Source organism: Mycteria americana, chromosome 1 (genome assembly GCF_035582795.1).
Source record: "Mycteria americana isolate JAX WOST 10 ecotype Jacksonville Zoo and Gardens chromosome 1, USCA_MyAme_1.0, whole genome shotgun sequence".
Taxonomy (NCBI): domain Eukaryota; kingdom Metazoa; phylum Chordata; class Aves; order Ciconiiformes; family Ciconiidae; genus Mycteria; species Mycteria americana.
Window position 1 is genome coordinate 53,279,016 of NC_134365.1, and position 18,703 is coordinate 53,297,718.

Here is an 18,703-nt window from a genome sequence, read left to right on the forward strand (position 1 = left end):
GTAGTTTTCTTTTCAATCTAAACATAATACTGCTTTACAAACTACATGAAAAATACTTTGACAGGTAAGCAACAGTATTAAATATGAGGATGGAGGAAAAAGTGAACAAAGGGAAACTGAAGTCTTGGAACATGTCCTGCAGTGTTGAGGACAGAGTTGCTTCTACTGTCCAGTTTGTACAGACCTCATCAGTACCCTCCCTGAATAGCTGAAGATTCAAGGAGCAGGAAGCTCCTCTCAACCAGTGTCCCTCGATTGCAGAGGCTGTTCTGTCCTTACTGCACAGGACCATGTTGGTCTGAATTTAGAGACCCAACTAGGTAAAAAGATACAGGATAAATGTTTCACATGAGGAACCAGGGCAGAAAGTTGTCTTTTGTGACAATGCTAAAGAAACTCTGATGATAGGAAAAACTGATCATGGTTTAATGAAGAAAGTGACCTGTGAATGAGTGGCGTTCATAGACGATTTCAATTTTGAAGCAAGCAGGAAGCAAGTAGCACAGAAGCGTGAAATGTGAGATAAATAGTGCATTCTTGAATTATTCTGCAAGAATGACAACACAGCAGCATTATACTTGTTGCTGGAACTGAGAAAGCTGTGTTTCATAGAAGGTGGTGTTAACAGAGTCAGGATGGTTGCGTTCATGTGCAAATGTATGGAGTTGGCTGTAAGTCTTGGTAGCTGAGGTGGAAGAAGAGAAATAGCGATGAGAAAGTCTGAAGAGCCAAAGAACAGATAAGATTCGCAGGAAGAGGATGACAAAATTTAAATGACAAATTATTAAAATAGGGGCCAACCAAGACAGCAACTTCTTTAATTTAAAATATTTAAGAACGTTAAGGCAGTTTACTGTAATAAAAAATAAAGTCCTGCTGTGTCAGCAGATTTAGCTGTTCTCTTTGATGTTAGATGTATTTTAAAGGAAACAAAAGAAAGTTTGGCCAGAAGCAATTTTTATGTAGATTGAACATTAGTTCAATGCTTCCATTATCTCTTGTAATGCCAGATCAAATTGAATCAGTCTGCATTCAATTTAACTAATGAGCATTGCCAATTTTATCCAGTTCTTTAACTGAAACTATAATACGCTTTTGTGTAAACAATTTTTAGGTACACTTCCTATTAACAATGCCTATCAGTTTCTGTAGAAGTTTCGAGTCTCTTCACTTTGGCAATTAGACCTTCAGCTCCTTCACAAATCTTTTTTCTCTTTCCTTTATTAACAAGGTACTGTACACACATGCAATACAGCTGCTCAGGAGGATGCTTTATATTGCCTTGAATTGTACCATTCCTTTAACTACAGCGTTCCCCTTCCCCTGCTCTTACCTTACACAGCCGTTTGAAATGGAGCTATGCAGTTACTGCCTGAGGTTTTTCCATGTAAAGTTTACATATCTCTTGTAGTGCTGGAGTGTGTGGGTAGAGCTGGAACTGGTAACCTGTTGCCAGTAGAGGAACATCCTCCACCCCAAAATTATTTTGCCTCCCATAAAAAATGATGCAGTTAGACTCCCCATTACAGAATGCTGTGCAAATTGCTGATTTTTTCCCCCCAGTTTTTTATTTAATGAACTGTTTGTATGGGACCCAGTTCCCCAGGTTGTATCTAGCTATGACACAGTGTGCGTCCACATCTTTTGCTCTCCTGAGGAGTTTTACAGAAGCTGATGCCTTTGCAGGTTTCAGGGGAAAAAGCAGCCTGACTCAGGTGATGTCTTCTAGCCCTCCTGGAACAGAATATTGCAGGGAGGCCGCTCTGCCCCGTCTTCAAGGAGCCAGTAAATCCAGAATACCAGGAGGTCACAGAGAATTCAGGTATGTTCTTCCAAATGCTAGTAGAACATGAACCCCTTACCCGACTGTTTGCTTGCCTTTCTCCTTCATAGCAAGTACAGATGCCATGGCAATGCCACGGAGTGCAGAAGTCAGCCTGGTGCCTGAGAGGTGCTTTCTGGTATTTCCATCTGATAGCACACACTCAGGGGTATTTGTCCACATGTTGCTTTCCTCCTCCTTCTGTCTACTATGAAGACACAAATTTATTTGGGCTCATAGATGGTGATGATGATGCCCAAGCTCTGAGGACTTGGGATGCCTTGGGATGCCTTACTTCTGTTGTGATTTCAAGAGCCGGAGCCAAATGAACCTTACTGTTTGGAGAACAGGGAGCGTGCCAGCTACTCCGAACACTTCCAGTGTGATTTTTGTGCTCAATTTCACTTTGCTCTTTCAAGCTAGGAATGGGACACGATCACTGGCTCTGCCAATGTGCAAGAACGTGTTAAGCTGAGACCAGGCTTGTTTGCGGCATGAACTCTGCAGTAGGTTGACCTGTATTTTTCAGCACTTCCAAAGCTGCTGTGCAGTGTGCTGCTATCCGCATCTTCGCACGTTGGTGTGGGGTTTTTTGGGAGGGTGGGGAGAGATGAGTTTGGAGGAGGGGTTTTGGGTTTTCCTGGGTTTTGAGGGTTTTTTCCCAAATTAACTTGCTGCACACCTTTCTTCTAAGGGGGCTTTTTATGAGAAACCTTGCAACTAGATTTAATAGAGGCCTAAGCTGGGGCTGTTAGGGTGCATCCTAAAAGATCCGGTGAGTATAAAGGAGTAAGATTTTCAGTCTGCGTGTGTTACTGACAACTTCAGCACTTCCTATGTCATCTCCTACCGTTACACTTGCGGGATATAGCACAACTGTGTGATAGTTGGACTAGTTGAACTACTTGTGGCATGTGTGTTTATTCAGAAGGATGAGAAAGCTAAAGTATCTCATAAGGGTTTCAATAGGCAGTTTCTCTCTTGGGGCCCGACTGTTTACAGAACAAATTAGCTTCCTGTGCTTGCTTCCGTTTAACAAACCATAGGTTGTATCTATAACAAGTGCTCTGAGAACGGTTAGGTTCAAGTCCTTCAGGCTAGAGAGGATTCTTGTTTTGTACTCAAGAGGGATCATCTGAGTACTTACTTGGGATGCCACGATTAGGCTCTTGTGTGTTTATATGTGTGGTATTTTTAATTTCTTCTACTTACTTCTTTCAGTTTATTTGTGTTCCTCTATTTTTTTTTTTAAGCTTTGTCCAGTTTCTCTAACAACATATGAACTCAGACAAATTTTTAAAATCATGATGTTTAAAATGACTCAAAATGAGGCAAAGACAAATTTACCCAATCCAGCAGTGTAAAAGTAAATACAATGCTGTTTAGGTAAAGCACGTGCTGTTTCTAATGCATAAATGCACACAAAATATGCTTAATATTTTAAATAACTTAAGAAATGGTATTTTACATTACTCGTGTTTCTAAAGCAATAGGCTCTTTTAATTGTTCTCTACTAATTGCATAGCAAATTTCATTTCTATAGATAACCGGTACTTTCCAGCAAATGAGAGCAGGGATTTCCTGTAGTTCCAAAAATCACATTCTTTGTCTGTAATATTCTCCACAGATAGTAATAACTGGTCCATACTCCTCTTCCTCACTAGAGTCAATGTTCAGGTTTATGTGTGTGTTGTGGTTTAACCCCAGTCGGCAACCAAGCACCGCACAGCCACTTGTTCACCCTCCCCCCCGGTGGGATGGGGGAGAGAATCGGAAGAGCAAAAGAAAACTCGTGGGCTGAGATAAGAACAGTTTAAGAATTAATAATAATAATAAAAATAAAAAATAATAATGATAATAAATTGTAATAAAAAGGAAAACAACGAGAGAGAGAGAGAGAGAGAGAGAATGAGAAACAAAACCCAGGGAAAAAAACAAGTGATGCAACTGCTCACTGCCCCCTGACTGATGCCCGTCCCGTCCCCGAGCAGCGATTGCTGCCCCCCGGCCAACTCCCCCCAGTTTATATACTGAGCATGACGTCCTATGGTATGGAATAGCCCTTTGGCCAGTTGGGGCCAGCTGTCCTGTCTGTGCCCCCTCCCAGCTTCTTGTGCACCTGGCAGAGCCTGGGAAGCTGAAAAGTCCTTGATTTAGTATAAGCACTGCTCAGCAACAACTAAACCATGAGTCTGTTATCACGTTATTCTCATACTAAATCCAAAACACAGCACTATGCCAGCTACTAGGAAGAAAATTAACTCTATCCCAGCCGAAACCAGGACAGTGTGTTACGACTTTGTAGCCTGCTGGTTCAAACTCTTATTCTAGTGCTAAGAAATCTTAGCCTAGTTATGTTCTGAGAGCAAGTTTTCCAGTTCCAGAGACACAATGGCAGGGACATTTCTTTCTGCGTTTCCCAGTTAGAACCACTTAAATTCATCTTTTAATACTATGATCAGCACTGGCTGTTGTTTATAAGCTCCTTGGCAGAAGTAGTGTAGGAAAAAAAGATTAAGGAAACACTGAAAAATATACGTTTGGTTTAACAGCACTGCAATAATGCATGAGAGGAATGGCGTATTTTTGATGTGAGATTTGGAAATGCTTAGAGTTTTGTCTTTTTAACGGTTTTTGGTTCGTGGTGTGGTTTTTTGTGTTTTTCTTTTTGGGGGGGTGTTAATTTTAGTAGAGACTAGATGAATGAACAGACATAGGCATAGGTCAGTGGAAATCTGACTCTAAATACAGAACAAACGTTTTGCTTTAAAGAATCCAATCTAAAGCAAATCGTCATGTCCTGATGGCTGAGCACTCAGCACCTAGGCAGTAATGTAATGTACTTATGCAACTTGGTAGCTCCTAAATTTCTCAATGTATTTGCATGATTTCTTACAACGTGCTGTGGAGTTTATTTATATTCAGTACAGGATAGCAATTATGCATTTTATATTTCCAGCTGTACAAATGAGATTGAAGGAAACGTGTGGAAGGGGTCTTATCAATATGTGACTTAAACTTCAGAACTGGGAAATGTGAGGAGGAACAGCTTCAAAGAGTTTGAACGGATTAAATGTCGGTTAAATTTTACCTCTATTTGAGTATATGTTTAACAATAGCACAAAAAAAGTCACCTGAGTGTGTCTGAATTTTCAAAGCATTTAAAGAAATGTTTTAAAAATCTTGCAGATGTTGCACTCTCAATTTCTCAAAGCCAAACAGTTGTGGTTTTATCCCCTCTAAAAATTATAGAGCAGATAGTAATTTTTTTTTCTTTCAACAGTATCAAGGATTCTGCTATTAAATTGCTGTTCTGACTCAGCGGCTGGTTTTTCATAGTCTGGAGCACTGGGTTTGAGGTAGATCTTCTGGGTACACGTTCGTTCAAACGGAAGAACGGTAAGGGGCCAGACTGAATCTGTGGAAGAATATGTTGGTTTTCACTGCAAGACTGTAACAGTGAATACCTGCCAGAGACAGGTACAATTCAATTGAAATACACGTGACCTGGAGTTTTCTTCATAGCATATCTTGAGCGTTTACATTTGGTTAAAAATATATTAAACACAGTAGATGGCAATAAGCTAAAAGTGCACCAATTTGATTGTTTTATCTCCTTTTTTCAGAAAGATCTTTGCTCAAAGCGTTAAACTTGTGGTTATGGTAGACATGGAAAAAAAGTCTATTTCTTGAAGTTATGGTCTATTTTTCCTCTTAAACTTCTACTAGCTGTGGAGCTCTTTACACTTTGCAGTTTCTCAAGCTGCTTTACCCATCGTTACATCTCATATGTAGTCCTGAGTTACTATTATCAACCTGCTTTCAAATGGGGGGTTTCACTGTTCAGGGTTCTAGTATTGGTAATGTTAGGGGAAGATTTGCTGGAGCAAAGTTGTACTTCACTATCCTTTCTTTTATCACAAAGTAGCTCTGTGGAATGGAGCACTTTCTCAGCTTGTGTTTTGCATCTCTCTGTTTTCTTCAGCGTGTATTAGTGAAAAAAAGAATCATCTTTAACAAGCTGTTAGATAAGGGTATTATGCATCATATTGCTTTTTTTGCTAAAATGTGAATCTAGGAAATTAAGATCACCTTCCCTAAAAATGATAATCCCTCCTATATTTTTTTATGTTTAGTTTGCATACAAATTACATCTCCTGCTTTTCAAAAATTAAACCACAGTGCCTCCAGCTCTTGTAGCTTGTACCTCCATTTTGCATTACTTATTTTCCTCCTCATTTCAGTTCTGTCATGGGTTAGAAATTATTTTAGGATAGTACTATGCATCTGTCCGTGTGTTTGTTTTGTTAAGCAGGAACCTATCTGGAAAGTGAGCATTTGATCACAGTGAATACTTTGGGCAGTTAAAAGCAAATAAAAGAGGTCTTAACTTTGATATGTTCTTCTTTCTCACAAAAGCAAAGTTTGGATGTCTAAATTGGAATTGATAACTATGACAAGTAGTGAGGGGCTTTGAGCTAGGGTGCCTTCTGTTTTGAATGCGTCTTGTGCAGCGTTTGAGTTCTAACAAAGTGGTTTTCCCTACTGAAATGACCGTACTGAGATATTTTTTGCTATTTCTAAGGTGACTGCCCATTCATGGCTGCTGAGATTCCTCGAAGGGAAAAATTGGAAGTTCCTAAACACAGTCAAAACTTCAAAGTGAGAACAGCTGAATTAGGTATCGTAACCCAAGGACTTGGCCCAAATGGGAGGACTGCAAAAATTCTTTCCCCAGAGGAAGTAAAGACAAAATTGTAAGTGACTGTGGTCAGAGATAAGTAGCACAGATAATCCAGTAGCAGTGGAATGTTAATGGTCAAGTTGTAATTATAAAATAGAATATATATAATATAATAAACATATTGTGTATTTTATATATTATATAATATATATAATAAATATAACTATACATTGTTTGTACAGTGAGTGCCAGAAACAGTACTTTTTTTTTAACAGTTAAGCGCTTTTTGCTTTCCATTTGAAACACAAGTTTTGCACTTGTGGATTCTTGGATGTTGCTTTTTCTTCCTCTAAGCTAGTTTTAGAGGCTATTTTGAATAGGATATTTAAATAATTCTGGCATTTTTCCTTAAGAATTGGGTAGAGTTTGAAAACTGGGTACCTTAATCTATCCTTCCCTTTCAGAGTTGTTTTTTCCTGACAGATTCTTGCTATGTTAAACAAGTGAAGCCATGTAACAAACATTTCAGTAATCAGGCCAACATAAAGTACTCATAAATTATCACCAGGCTCTAAATCTGTCATAAATTCTTACTGACTTGTTCACAGGGATGTTTATATAATTGAAAGAAAATATAGAGAGGAAGTTAAGTCTCCTTTTTACAAGTTAAATCAACTATAGCAAGATGAAAAACACCCACACACTTGGCTTTGGATCAGCAGTGACATTCTTGAAAAGCAAACCTTTATGAAATCTTTATTATAAAATCAAATTCAAGGTGTAAAAATTAGCAGTTTTCCAGGTGTCACCAACCGTACTCTGCTTGCATATTCCTTGTATAACAGGATATCACTTCGGTCAGGGAGGTACAGATTTGGAATCATTCCAGCAAAACAATTTTTGGCATAGCTGGGACCATAGATGTAATGTAGGATGTGTTAAAGCTGAGAATCATTGAAAGGGGTCCAAGGAGTCACAGTTCTGCAGATGTGACCCCCCAAAAAAAACCAAAAACAAAAAACAAACCAACCCCACTAAATGAGATGTTATCTTACATGACATCCCTTAAAAAGAGGTGAGGAAGCTGCAGTGAAACACAGATATATATATATATTAGGAGATGTTTATGACATTTTAGAGTGCAAATTACTAGGTAAAATATAGGAGCAACTGATAGGGGTTTGTGCATCGAGTGAAATATCAATAAGCAAAGTAAATGAGAGGTCATTTAGCATTAAACACAAAGCAGCTTAGTCATTGATCACAGTGACACTGTTGTGAAATATGATGTTGGAAGGACAGAATATTTGGACTATATTAATCACAGGGATAGCAGGTTTATCATCTTAACAGAACAGGTGGCAAGGATGCATTTGTTCAAACTAAAGCATTTTGAATCAGCAAATCCAAACAATAAATAGCCAAATGTCCGAGATGGTTAAGATGAAGTGTCCTTTGAATTGCACCTGGTAAAATTAATCAGGGCTTGAAAAAAATGAGAAATTTCTAAAGGACTGTGAATCATGACGATTCTGGTGTTTTGAAAGAGGTGACCAAGGCAACTATTGACCCGAAGTCAGTCCTGACTGAAACAGTGGAATGGCAGACTTAGGGTTATATGGAAAAGCGAAGTCTACTCTGAACGTCACAGAATTTTTCTAGGCGTTGTTGATTGTTGTGGTTTTGTGAGAGACTGGTTTCAGCAAACGTTGCTGACAGATTTCTAATTGTTTTGCTTGTCGTTTTTGGGTGGGTTTTTTGTGTTGTGTTTTGTTTTGTTTTGTTTTTAACCCATCAGTGTCAATACATGAACTTTGGATTTCTTTAGGGAATTTGATTAATTATCACACAGCATTTTGATTTAAAAGAGCTTCTATAGCACTGGTAGAGAACATATTAGATGGATTAAAATATGGGTCACATTATTGGTAGAGTGTTATTTAATGTTTTTGTCCATGATCTATAAAACCTTTGACAATAAAGCTGCAGATGATATGAATTGGCTAAAGAGTGAACTGCAAGAATAAATAGCTATCACAATATGATGCGTGTCTGCTTTCAACATCCACCAGCAGGTTTTTTGTTACCTTATGGACAAAGTATAGCTTTGTCATGCATAGCAAACTTATGAATGCCAGTGAGACCGTCTTGAATATGGTGGTGTGGAAATGAAAGTGGATGGTATCATCCATACAAACTCCAAATTGTCTTCAGTGGAACGTAAACAGGGCCTGTGGGTACACGAAAAAGATCCGTCTTGAAGGAGTGAGGAAGTGATCTATGTGCTTCATTAATAAGACATCAACTGGTGTACTGCATGTAGCTCTGGTATTTGTATTTAAGGGAGAAAATGGATTCAACCAAAATTTAGAAGAGGACCACAAAAAGTGATCCAAGGACTGGGCAAAAGTCTTGCAGTGTGTAAAGTTTGAGTTGAAATTGTTTTGTTGAATTGGAGAGAAGGCTGAGAAGTGGCGTATTCGTGAGGTGTGAGAGAGAGGCAGGACGTTTCAGCCTTGCTGACAAAAGAATAACAAGTTCTACTGGCTGGAAGAAAAGAACACCTTGTAAATCGTGTCAAGCAAGGGAATTAGTTCTTAATTTCTACTCTATGCAAAACTGAGTCTAAACAAACATCTCAGAAAAACATTCCGTTTCTACTTCAATGCTCCCAGCTGTTCTGTGTGCTTCAAATGTTATGGATTATTATAAAGCTAAGATCTTTATTCCCTTGCTTTGCATGTCTCACCTAAAAATAGGTACAGAAAGGAACTTAAGAGACCCTCTGATAAAGTTCCTTGTCTCAGGTCTGCATAGTCTGTGCTAGGAGTGTGATTGTAATGAAACACTAACATTCAGGGATTTTGTTGGTCATCTGTGGATCGGGAAGAACTTCGTACTGTATAATTTGGCCTTTAAACCTTTTCACCTTCCTTTGAGATCGGCCTCCTTAGGAAGTGCAGTATTGAACACAGGTGAGCTGTGCCTTCAGGTGCGACAGGTATTCATCTTTTTGTTTTCCTAGCAATCAGTTTAATTTTCTAGGTTTGAGGTCATTGGCCTAGGTAATTCTCAAAGCTTGAAGCAAGTATAGCTGAGTGAAATGTAATGGCTGTGATAGAGAAATGGCCATGGTGAATGATCTAGCATCTTTTCATATTAACCTCCAATCGTATACGGCATTCCTAGATACTAGGAAGTTTCAGTAGATTCACTCAATTCCAGTGCAGAATTGTTCACCTAATCCGTCACTGATACCTTCCAGACAGTATATAACAGTGTAAGTATATAAAGGTAAGTTAAAGTAAAAGATATTAATCTTCTTCGCAACATAAGCTCAAGAAATAAGTGGTGCTAGCCTCAATTATATACATTAGGATATTTTTGCTTAGGACATGCCCAAGCCCTTAATTCTGCAGCCTAGCAATTATCATTATCCAATAATCACAAGCGCAAGAATGAAGACTGCGCTGCATCTAATGTATCGTTAAAATTAGTGTAGTCTATTTCTTTTTTTCCTCATGGTGTCACTATAGGATAAAGTTACTTTGGGTATTCTCTGTACTGGAACATATCTCCATTTCCTTTGTCTCATCCTGAATTTCTGGGTTTTCTAATACTCATTTAGAAAAGATGATAACAAATATACTGCCTTCAAATTTGGACATGTTGTCTCAATCCTTGACCCATCCTGAACGTTGTGTGTGAATTTTTCATTTTGTTTTTTAAAAGGATTTAATATTGGAATAAATTTAGCTTTGGGTAAGGATCTGGAAAATTTGAGCAGTTCTAGTGACTTGAAGGTAGGAATTACCAGGTTTAAAAAAATGACAAAAAGGCATGTATCTTCCAATTAAGTGAGCTTATGATGTTAAATCTGTGATATATTTTCTATGTGTGAGGAAGAAGTCTAAGGCCTTCAGTTTCTGCCTAAGCTTAACTTTTTCTTATGTGGCTGTACAGTGTTTTGAATTCAGGTTTCTTGACTGATAGAAAAAGTAGTTTTCTTTTCCAACCTTTTGGTGGCAAGAGGAGAGAGGGGGAGAGAGAGAGAGAGAGAATTTTGTTTCATTTACATACCGATAGCATTTTTGTCTGTCTAGGTGTTACCACTTTACCCAGACCCACATTCTCAAAGATACCTAGGAACCCAACTTCCACAGCGGAAGGGTGAAAGATGTGGCACTAGCAAATGCATATAAATGTTAAGTAGGACTGAAGAGAAATTTGCTTGTGGTATTGTGCAAGAGCAGGAGCCAGGCATGGAGGTGCCGTTTCCCATTCCTGCGTTTGGGGCATATCCTTCCTGAAAGGCAAGGACCATAGGCCACTTCCCCGATTCCTCTTTTCTGCCTCTTCAGTAGGACAGCGGTGTTCGGGCTGGTTGCATTCAGGATTGTAATGAGGATGAGTGTGACTGTCCAGTCGGTAGGAATGAAACCATCCACCAGTTCCACAAAATCTAGTGTGAACTCTGGCTGCAAATGAACCTTGTACGTTTGTTTCACTTAGCTGAGCTTGTGATCGGCCTCTGTCTAGCTTGGGTTATCAGCTCACGGGTGTGAAAGTTAACTAGAACCACTGTATTCAAGGGTAGGCTTGATAGCAGTATGGTCAGTTTGCTAGTTCAGCGAAGAAGTTGGTTCACCTGAAGAAGTTAGAGAGCTCTAAACGGTGACAGAGCTTTTCAGTAGAAGCCTGAGCATTATCGCCCTGTGCTTTCCAGTGAGCTGAAAATCCTGTCAGTATTTCCAGCAAGTTAAGAGTCCTTTTTTCTCCCGCTCTCTTCAGCTGGTCTTTTTACATGAGGTAACAGATATCCCTCTTCTTAGATAAGTGCCCACATGTAAATATTGTCTCTAATCCTATGCCATGTCTTTCACTTACATGCTTGTCACTGCCCCACAGTTCCTCCATAGAGTCAATTGTTCTTTGGGCTGGTGGTTTGGAGACAGTTGAAGTTACTATTTCTAGACTGTTGTCTTGATGACATCTTAGACACCATCCTCCAGTGAAGTGTGAAGCGGGACAGCTGAACAGCACACATTGAAAGAAATCTAGGGCAAAATTAAATGAGAGTTCTTCACATGGCACAAACTGCCTGTTTTAACCTAGAATGGAAGCTATAAACTATTTCACAGTTGGATGTGAAAGTTTATTAGCTGTCTAGCATGCTGCTTGCTTTTCCAAAGGACTGACACAACCTTCTTCATGACCTGCTAATTCTCTTCCCTATGGTCACCGTTTCGTGGTCATGCCAGTTTTTGATGCTGAGATGTTGGCTTCAAAGTGCAAGGCATGTGTAACATTGTGGTTCTGCAGGAGAAGCAGCCTCTCATAAACTTACTGGCAGAATACCAGAACCAGATATGCTGAGCGTCGTCTCCTGCCAGCTGCGAGCAGCAGCTCCTTTGGCTTTTAATAAACATCAGGCCAGACTGGAGGAGTCACCATGTCCAGTCTGAAATGCAACGTCTGCTTTAGGAAAACCTCCACCTCCACAGCAGAGAATTTCCCTGTTGTTTCCTCAGGAGTTTCTCCAGTCTTTAAGCCTTCTCCCAGCAGCAGCTTTTTTACCTTGCATATTATAGACCTCACTACCCAAATAATTCTCAAAATCCTTTGTCACCCACACTTACCTCACTTTGATTCCAATTTCCTTATCTTCTCATGTCAAATGCAATCTACTTCCATATAATCTCTCTTCTTTTGCCCGTTCTCCACCCTCCCACTGTAAGGCAGTTGTTGCAATTAACTCCTGGTTTTGCAACATCCAAAGGCTCCCGTTTCTTCACATACTCTCCTTGACTGCCTCTGCTTCCCTCTTACCTTGAGGAGAGGTCAAGAATAGCAATCCTCCTCACTTTCTGATCTTTTGGAGGTGTCTGGCTTTTTCCCTACCTTCACTTTTAAGGCTGACCATTGTCCTCTTACTGCCTATACACTTCCAGTGCACTAGGAACTTTAATGGAAAGTCACCTTGACCAAAAGGACTAAAGATCAAGTGGTAACTGCTTTGGGTTAGTGCAGGTTTGTAGAAAGTAGAAAAGGTTGCAGGTTTGTAGAAAGTTTGCAGTTTGTTTGGATCTGAGGAAAGGAATGCTGAACCACTGTCCCATGCCAGAGGGGACCCCATGGACTTCTCTCCAACTGGCTTATGCTAGTATCAGCGAGTGAGAGAAATGTTTCCCTCTGAAATCCCAGGTTTCTGCAAATACAGAAGTGCCTTATGCCTGTTAACTCTTCTCTCTCCTTCCAGTTTCAGTTTATGTCTGCTGTGGGGGCTCCAATCGTTCACTGACTCACTGCGTCCCAAAACCTTTCTCTTCACGCTCATTCCCGGCCCCAGCCGTCTTTCGTCCGTCTCATCTTTCATCAGTCTTGCTAGCCATCCTCAGTCTCTTTTGCCCTGATTATCTCTCCCAAACAAGTTCAGCAGCTTACTGTGCCACCTCACCTGCTTGACATCTCTTTGATCAACCTAGATCAAATTCTTCCTGCAAGTTGCCGGTGCTTCCTGTTGTTTCACTGCCTTCCCTTACATCTGCTTAACGTTGTGCTGCAGCTCCTGTCTCATCCTTTAATTTTAGGGGTCATTCAGCTACATAAGAGGTGCCCCAGTTTTATAGCCTGGAAATCCGGCCACTTAGTACTTTTGGTGCCTGAAGTGAATGTGTTTTAACGTAACTCCCTGTGTGAGTCTTTACAGGGTGCAATTAAATACGGGAAGTCAGCAGTTCAGTAGTGCACCAAAGAACCAGTTAATTAAGGACTTTAAAGTATGAAGTATTTACCATCCGTAAACAAAATCTGTATTCTAAACCAAAACTGTCTCCGCAGCAATGCCTGGGTTTGTGTGGGACAAGATCCAAAGCCCAATGAAATTGGGAAAAGGAGAGGGGAGGACCTTTCACTGATTTCAGTATCCTTTGGATCAGGCCCCTTATGTCCTTTAGCAACGATAAAATGATGCACAAAGCACTGGGACTGTACAACTTCATTTTATTTTGTGTGCTTTTATAGGATATAAATAAATGACAAAATTACAAAATTTATTAACTGGAAGCCCAAGCATATTTACATAAGTATTTGTTGCAGTGAGGCTACTATTTACTGTTCTCCTATACAATTTTCCTTTTGGTACCATATTTTTAGTGTTATTTTTTTTTACTGTCAGTTGACTACGTACATATCAACAGTGAATAGGCAAAATATGTACAAGGAACTATTTTGTTCAAGTAAATTGAATACTGTATTAAAAGTATGTCATCACTCAGCGCTATGATTAGGTTTAACTAAACCGTATACAGTTATCAGGTTTAAACCAAGTTCGATTATCCATTTTTTGGAATTTACCAACTGATGATTCTAACTGAAAACCTCAGCTGGATATGAAATAATAATTAAAAAAACAGTAAGACAACCACACAATTTATCAATATCTCTATAATGAACTTCAAAATGATTCACAATTTGACTGGATAGAACAATATACGTTAAAATGTCATTTTTCTCCTATAGTGATATTTGTACTGTTATAATTTCAATTCTACATAAATATACATCATGGTATTATACAAATACTCCACAGACATTAAAAAAATTAAAACACTTCAAAGAAAATGTAAGTAAATCTTATTTAATCAAATATTAAGCAAATGCTTAACTATTTTGTTCCATGAAAACATTTTTATTACTTTGGAATTTTTTTCTTTTTCTTGCTATTTTTATTTAGAAAATGTTTTGCAGTAGAATTTTATCAACACTCTTCCAAACAAGCTTTCTGTGACAGAAATCTTGATAGCAAAATCCATGGTTTTGACTTTTTTTAGAACCACTGAGATTATTTTTTAAAAATACTAGTAGAATTCATGGCTATAGCAATGTTGAACTGCATAAACTATATGTAGGTGTAGTAGAATGACCATTCCACTTTCATTCCAGACTGATCACACAGAACATCCAGTGCACTGATGCTACAACTCTTATAATTTTCATAATGCTGCAATAGCAGTGGTTTACTTAACTTTAAAATAAACAATATTTTTCATAATTAATCTGGCTTCCTTCCATAAATATTCATATGTTTTCCTATAGTACTTCTCTTCCATAAAAATATCTAATAAATGTTTTCTGTGCATTATTAATACCTTTTTCTAACCATTCATAAAACTCTGATCCTTTGTTACAATGCAAGAGGTTCCTATTTCTGTAGAGGATCAAAGGACACCAATGATTACATATAAAACCAGCGCACACAGAAATCAGGGTGCCTAATTTCTTGTCACTTTAATGAGTTCTTTATTCAACACAGTAATTATTAATGAATTCAGTGGTTTCACAAATACTCTATTTATTAATTCTGGTTCTATTTCAATTAAAAACTGCCAAGATTTAAATAAAAAACCAATCAAATATTCTACTCATAGGCAGCATTAGTGTTAGTTTAGAGACCTTTTGTTTGTTTTTTTTTTTTTTTAAAAAGTAGAATTCTAAAATAAGAAATCAAAGAAAGCACTGTGGCAGAGTCACAAGGGAGAACTGCATGAAAAATAAGGTTTCTCACTCCTCTTGTGGACTGTAATTTTAAAAGTCTTCATATAGTGTCATTCTTCTGTCAGTGCTGCAGGAAGAAGAACATGACCAGAAATGACCGTCAGCCTTTTTTGTTAGTTACAAGGCCACTCATACAGTGCAGTCTTCCTCTCTGCTGGATTGAAACGTTGCCATAAAGGAAAGGCTGTGCTGTGACTGCTTGGCGTGCAAGGCACAACAAGGAACAGGGGGACAGTTTTGTATCAGAAAATTGTAGTTTCATACTTGGTATTAATGCCTCTTTTGGCTTCTTGTCCAGGTTCAACAATCCATGGTAGATTCGCGAGAGTCTTTTGTTCAGATGGATCTATCTGCTTTAAGACAAACGCAAACATACAGACAGGTTACCATCTCTGTGCACAGCGTTTCTAGCAGAAATTTTTTCTTTAAACGAATAGAACACAGAATAAATCCTGTATCAACAAGATCCTACAGCAGCGAGTGCAGTGGTCTACACTCCCAGGTACCCATGGTTGCCTTCTTTTTCCTCTTTAGATCAGAGCTGTGTCTATCCCCAAGCTATAGGGCATCACAGGTTGTTAAAGCTATGTTTAAAGCTAGACTTGATCCCAAGAAGTCCTTTTGTTACAGAGACAGATGATTGCATCAGGAAATGTTCTTTCTCTAAAATTTTATGGATGAAGATTCTGTGGCAATGGATAACAAAGTGTACAGCCATACATTTTTTTCCCCCTTCCTCTCATCCAGTAATTAAATATCACGGAGTATGGTTCTCGCTTTATAGCCAGTAAATACAAAACAGTGTGCGGTCATTTTTCCCCCTTTCCCTCCCAAGTCACCCTGTGCCTGTATTCTCACTTGATTTAAAATAGTTTTCATAAGTTTTTTAAAAGCTCTACCATAAAAGAATGTTTCGCTGTCATCTATGCACTTCAGGAGGGCACTTTAAAGACAATCAATATGTAGGCTCCAAAGAGCTTGGATTCTTAGGAGTTTGGGATTACAAAGAAAATATTGAAAAGGTACGTTGAATCCCAGTTTTGGAACAGGAGGGTCTGCCGAGGGTCAAAAAAAAGGGTAAGAAAAGCAGTTGCTTGGTGTGACAAGATAATTGTAAATCGATTTGGATTTGTAATTTGATTCAGATACATATGCAGTGATCGTGTATCAAACAAGTTTGGTGCTGATTTTATTTCTTGATACAAGATCAGGAAAGTCCATGGAACTGCACAGTTTGAGAGGTATGCACTGGCTGTGATCCTCAGCACTTAAAAAAGCACAATACGTTAGAATTAGGCCAAATCAATTAAAGCTCTGCAAATTACTATAAAAGACATATGTGCAACACTAGCCAAGCAACATCTTAAACTGGAGGAATCCGAAATGCGCAGTTGTTCGAAGCGGTTGCCCGCGCTGCAGTGACACAACCCTACCGGCTGATGAGCAGAGGTGGCACAACGGAGACACGGAGCATTTCTGACTCAACAGGTATATTTATTTATACATCTTCTATGTATATCAACCCTTAACTGCGCAGCTGAATTTTGTTGTTTGCATGCACCACTACTTTCTACTTACCACTGACTTCCGAATACTAACACGTGGTTTGGGAATAGGCTTGGAGGGTTTATTTTCAAAGCTTTCTGGGAGGGTTGAAGAATGGCCCCCTTTTCGTGCTTGTAGTGCAAGCTGATAGGCCACCTCAAATGCTTGTCCTAGTGTAAGAATGATTTCGTAAGCTAAATTCTGGAACAAAACAAAAACAGTTAAAATTGGAGTGAGGCTGAATTATTGTCAGATACATGAAGTGCGGTAGTACTGTCTACAGAAGTGATCTGTAATGTAAATAATTGAAATCACACTGGTAATATCTTCCTAAGTCTGCAATATTTACATCTGTCATTTGATTTCTCATTGATTAAAAACAATCTAAATGTAATTTATTGTACTGAAAGCAATTACTTCTAAAAACCTTGAAAACATTGTCTCACTAAACATGAAAACAGGAGTGGGTGAGTGTGTCATCTCTTTTTTAGAACAAGCACATTAACCCCCCACAACTTCCCAGCTCACCCCGTATCCGCTGCTCTCAAGATCCCACCCATCTTGCACTACTGCGTCTATCTGACATTCCACCTTGCTCTATTTCGGACCTCCTCTGCTGACCAGTCCTCCTCCAGAGCCGGCAGCCCGACGCGCTGCTTCCCTGGGCGTGCGCCTCGGGATGCTCTGTGCTCTCACCGAACGGAACGGGAAGAGGACGCAGCGTTGGCGTGATGCTTCCAAAAGGACAAAAAGCAAATGTTGAAAGTGCATGCTCTGCTTCACAGATGCAGTGCACCTACGCATGCGTGAAAGTCAGTACTCGGCTTCAGATGCACGTTTCAAGTGCTGGGGTAACCTTCTCATGGTTTTGTTTTCTGGAAGTAAAAATGTTTGAGCTTAAACTGGCATGTCAGCATACTCTTGTAAGCATGGGGGGTTAGTGGGTATGACCAAAGAAGTCAGGCTCTTAAGACTAAGACCAGTTTGGTGGTCAGTTCCCACTGCATGTGTGGACGAAAACCTGTTGAAAAGTTTATAAAGCATGAATGAGGATCCAGGGGGTTGGTATAAATATTTTTTCAGTACAGTTTTACATTAACTAAAAAGCAGCTGTGAGTTTCAAATCTGACTTTAATCTAAACTGCAAGTGAATTTCTATGGTAATTTTTTTTCAGGTTTGTGGGTTTGTTTTGTAGGCTCCTACTAGAGCCTATTTCTAGGCTCCTAACTTTCCAATAATGTTTCAACCCCCTGCAGAGCAAATGCAAGCCTGCAGGCTCGCCTCCTTATGTCCTACAGTCTCTTTAGAATAATTCATAAATCTTTAATGTAATTCAGAAGTTACCCTGTCCTTCCTGAACCTCTGCAGCCCATAGTTGGAAGCAATCCTGCATTGCTTATAAACTAGGTGATTCCTTAAAATTACCACGTGTTTCTGATATAAATTTAAACGAGCTACCTCTTTAGCTAGTCCAGTCCAACTGTTGAGTTTGCAATAAGCCAGAAAGCAATGCAAGACACTTGGCAGTACGCTACCTGCCCTTCAATCATTAAAACACAGTTAAAGCGATAAGCGTTTTCTTTCATGCCCTACACTGTAATTTCACTGTAGTCACGAAGAAATTCCATCCCTTTTTAATCACGCATGTATACTCAGACAGTATAGGCTAAATTCAGCATATTTAGCTCATTGTAAGAGCTTCTTAGAAAGGTGCCAGCTCTGGTCTTTGTTAGGTCAGACAGAAAACAATTATACTCCTCCACTGGGATTGCTCTCAGCTGTTAGGACTGCAGTCACAACAGCAAGCTAGCCAAAGTTTCATAGCTCCACAAATAAAAATGTCTGCCTGACTTGACAGCAGTAGTCTCCAAACTGTCTCCCCTTTAACTTAAGGAAACTGGCCAGGACCAAGAAGCACTGAGAATGCAGTTTGCCAGTGGAGTAATAAATGAAAGGCTAAAGAGACGAGTGCCCTGTCTTTTAGCAGAACGCTGGCTACAGAATTAAGACCAACAGAGTATAATTGTTAAAAATGTACCGAATAATATTATTTGAAATTGAGTCCACCTATTAGTAGCACAAGAATATTATTCTA

At 39.1% G+C, this 18,703-nt stretch overlaps 1 protein-coding gene across 5 annotated transcripts in view; it reads right to left on the reverse strand.

Moving 5' to 3' along the window:
- Positions 1-13,615: 13,615 nt before the first annotated feature.
- The window catches only part of ANKS1B (ankyrin repeat and sterile alpha motif domain containing 1B), a 452,062-nt gene continuing 446,974 nt past the window's right edge, over positions 13,616-18,703 (reverse strand). For all 5 annotated transcript variants that reach the window (XM_075497691.1, XM_075497704.1, XM_075497731.1 and 2 more), the window contains 3 exons: positions 16,641-16,808; positions 15,327-15,415; positions 13,616-15,129 (listed from right to left, as the gene is read on the reverse strand). In XM_075497691.1, the coding sequence (XP_075353806.1) occupies positions 15,093-15,129; positions 15,327-15,415; positions 16,641-16,808 (294 nt within the window). In that variant the 3' untranslated portion in view covers positions 13,616-15,092. The remainder of the gene's footprint in view (positions 15,130-15,326; positions 15,416-16,640; positions 16,809-18,703) is intronic.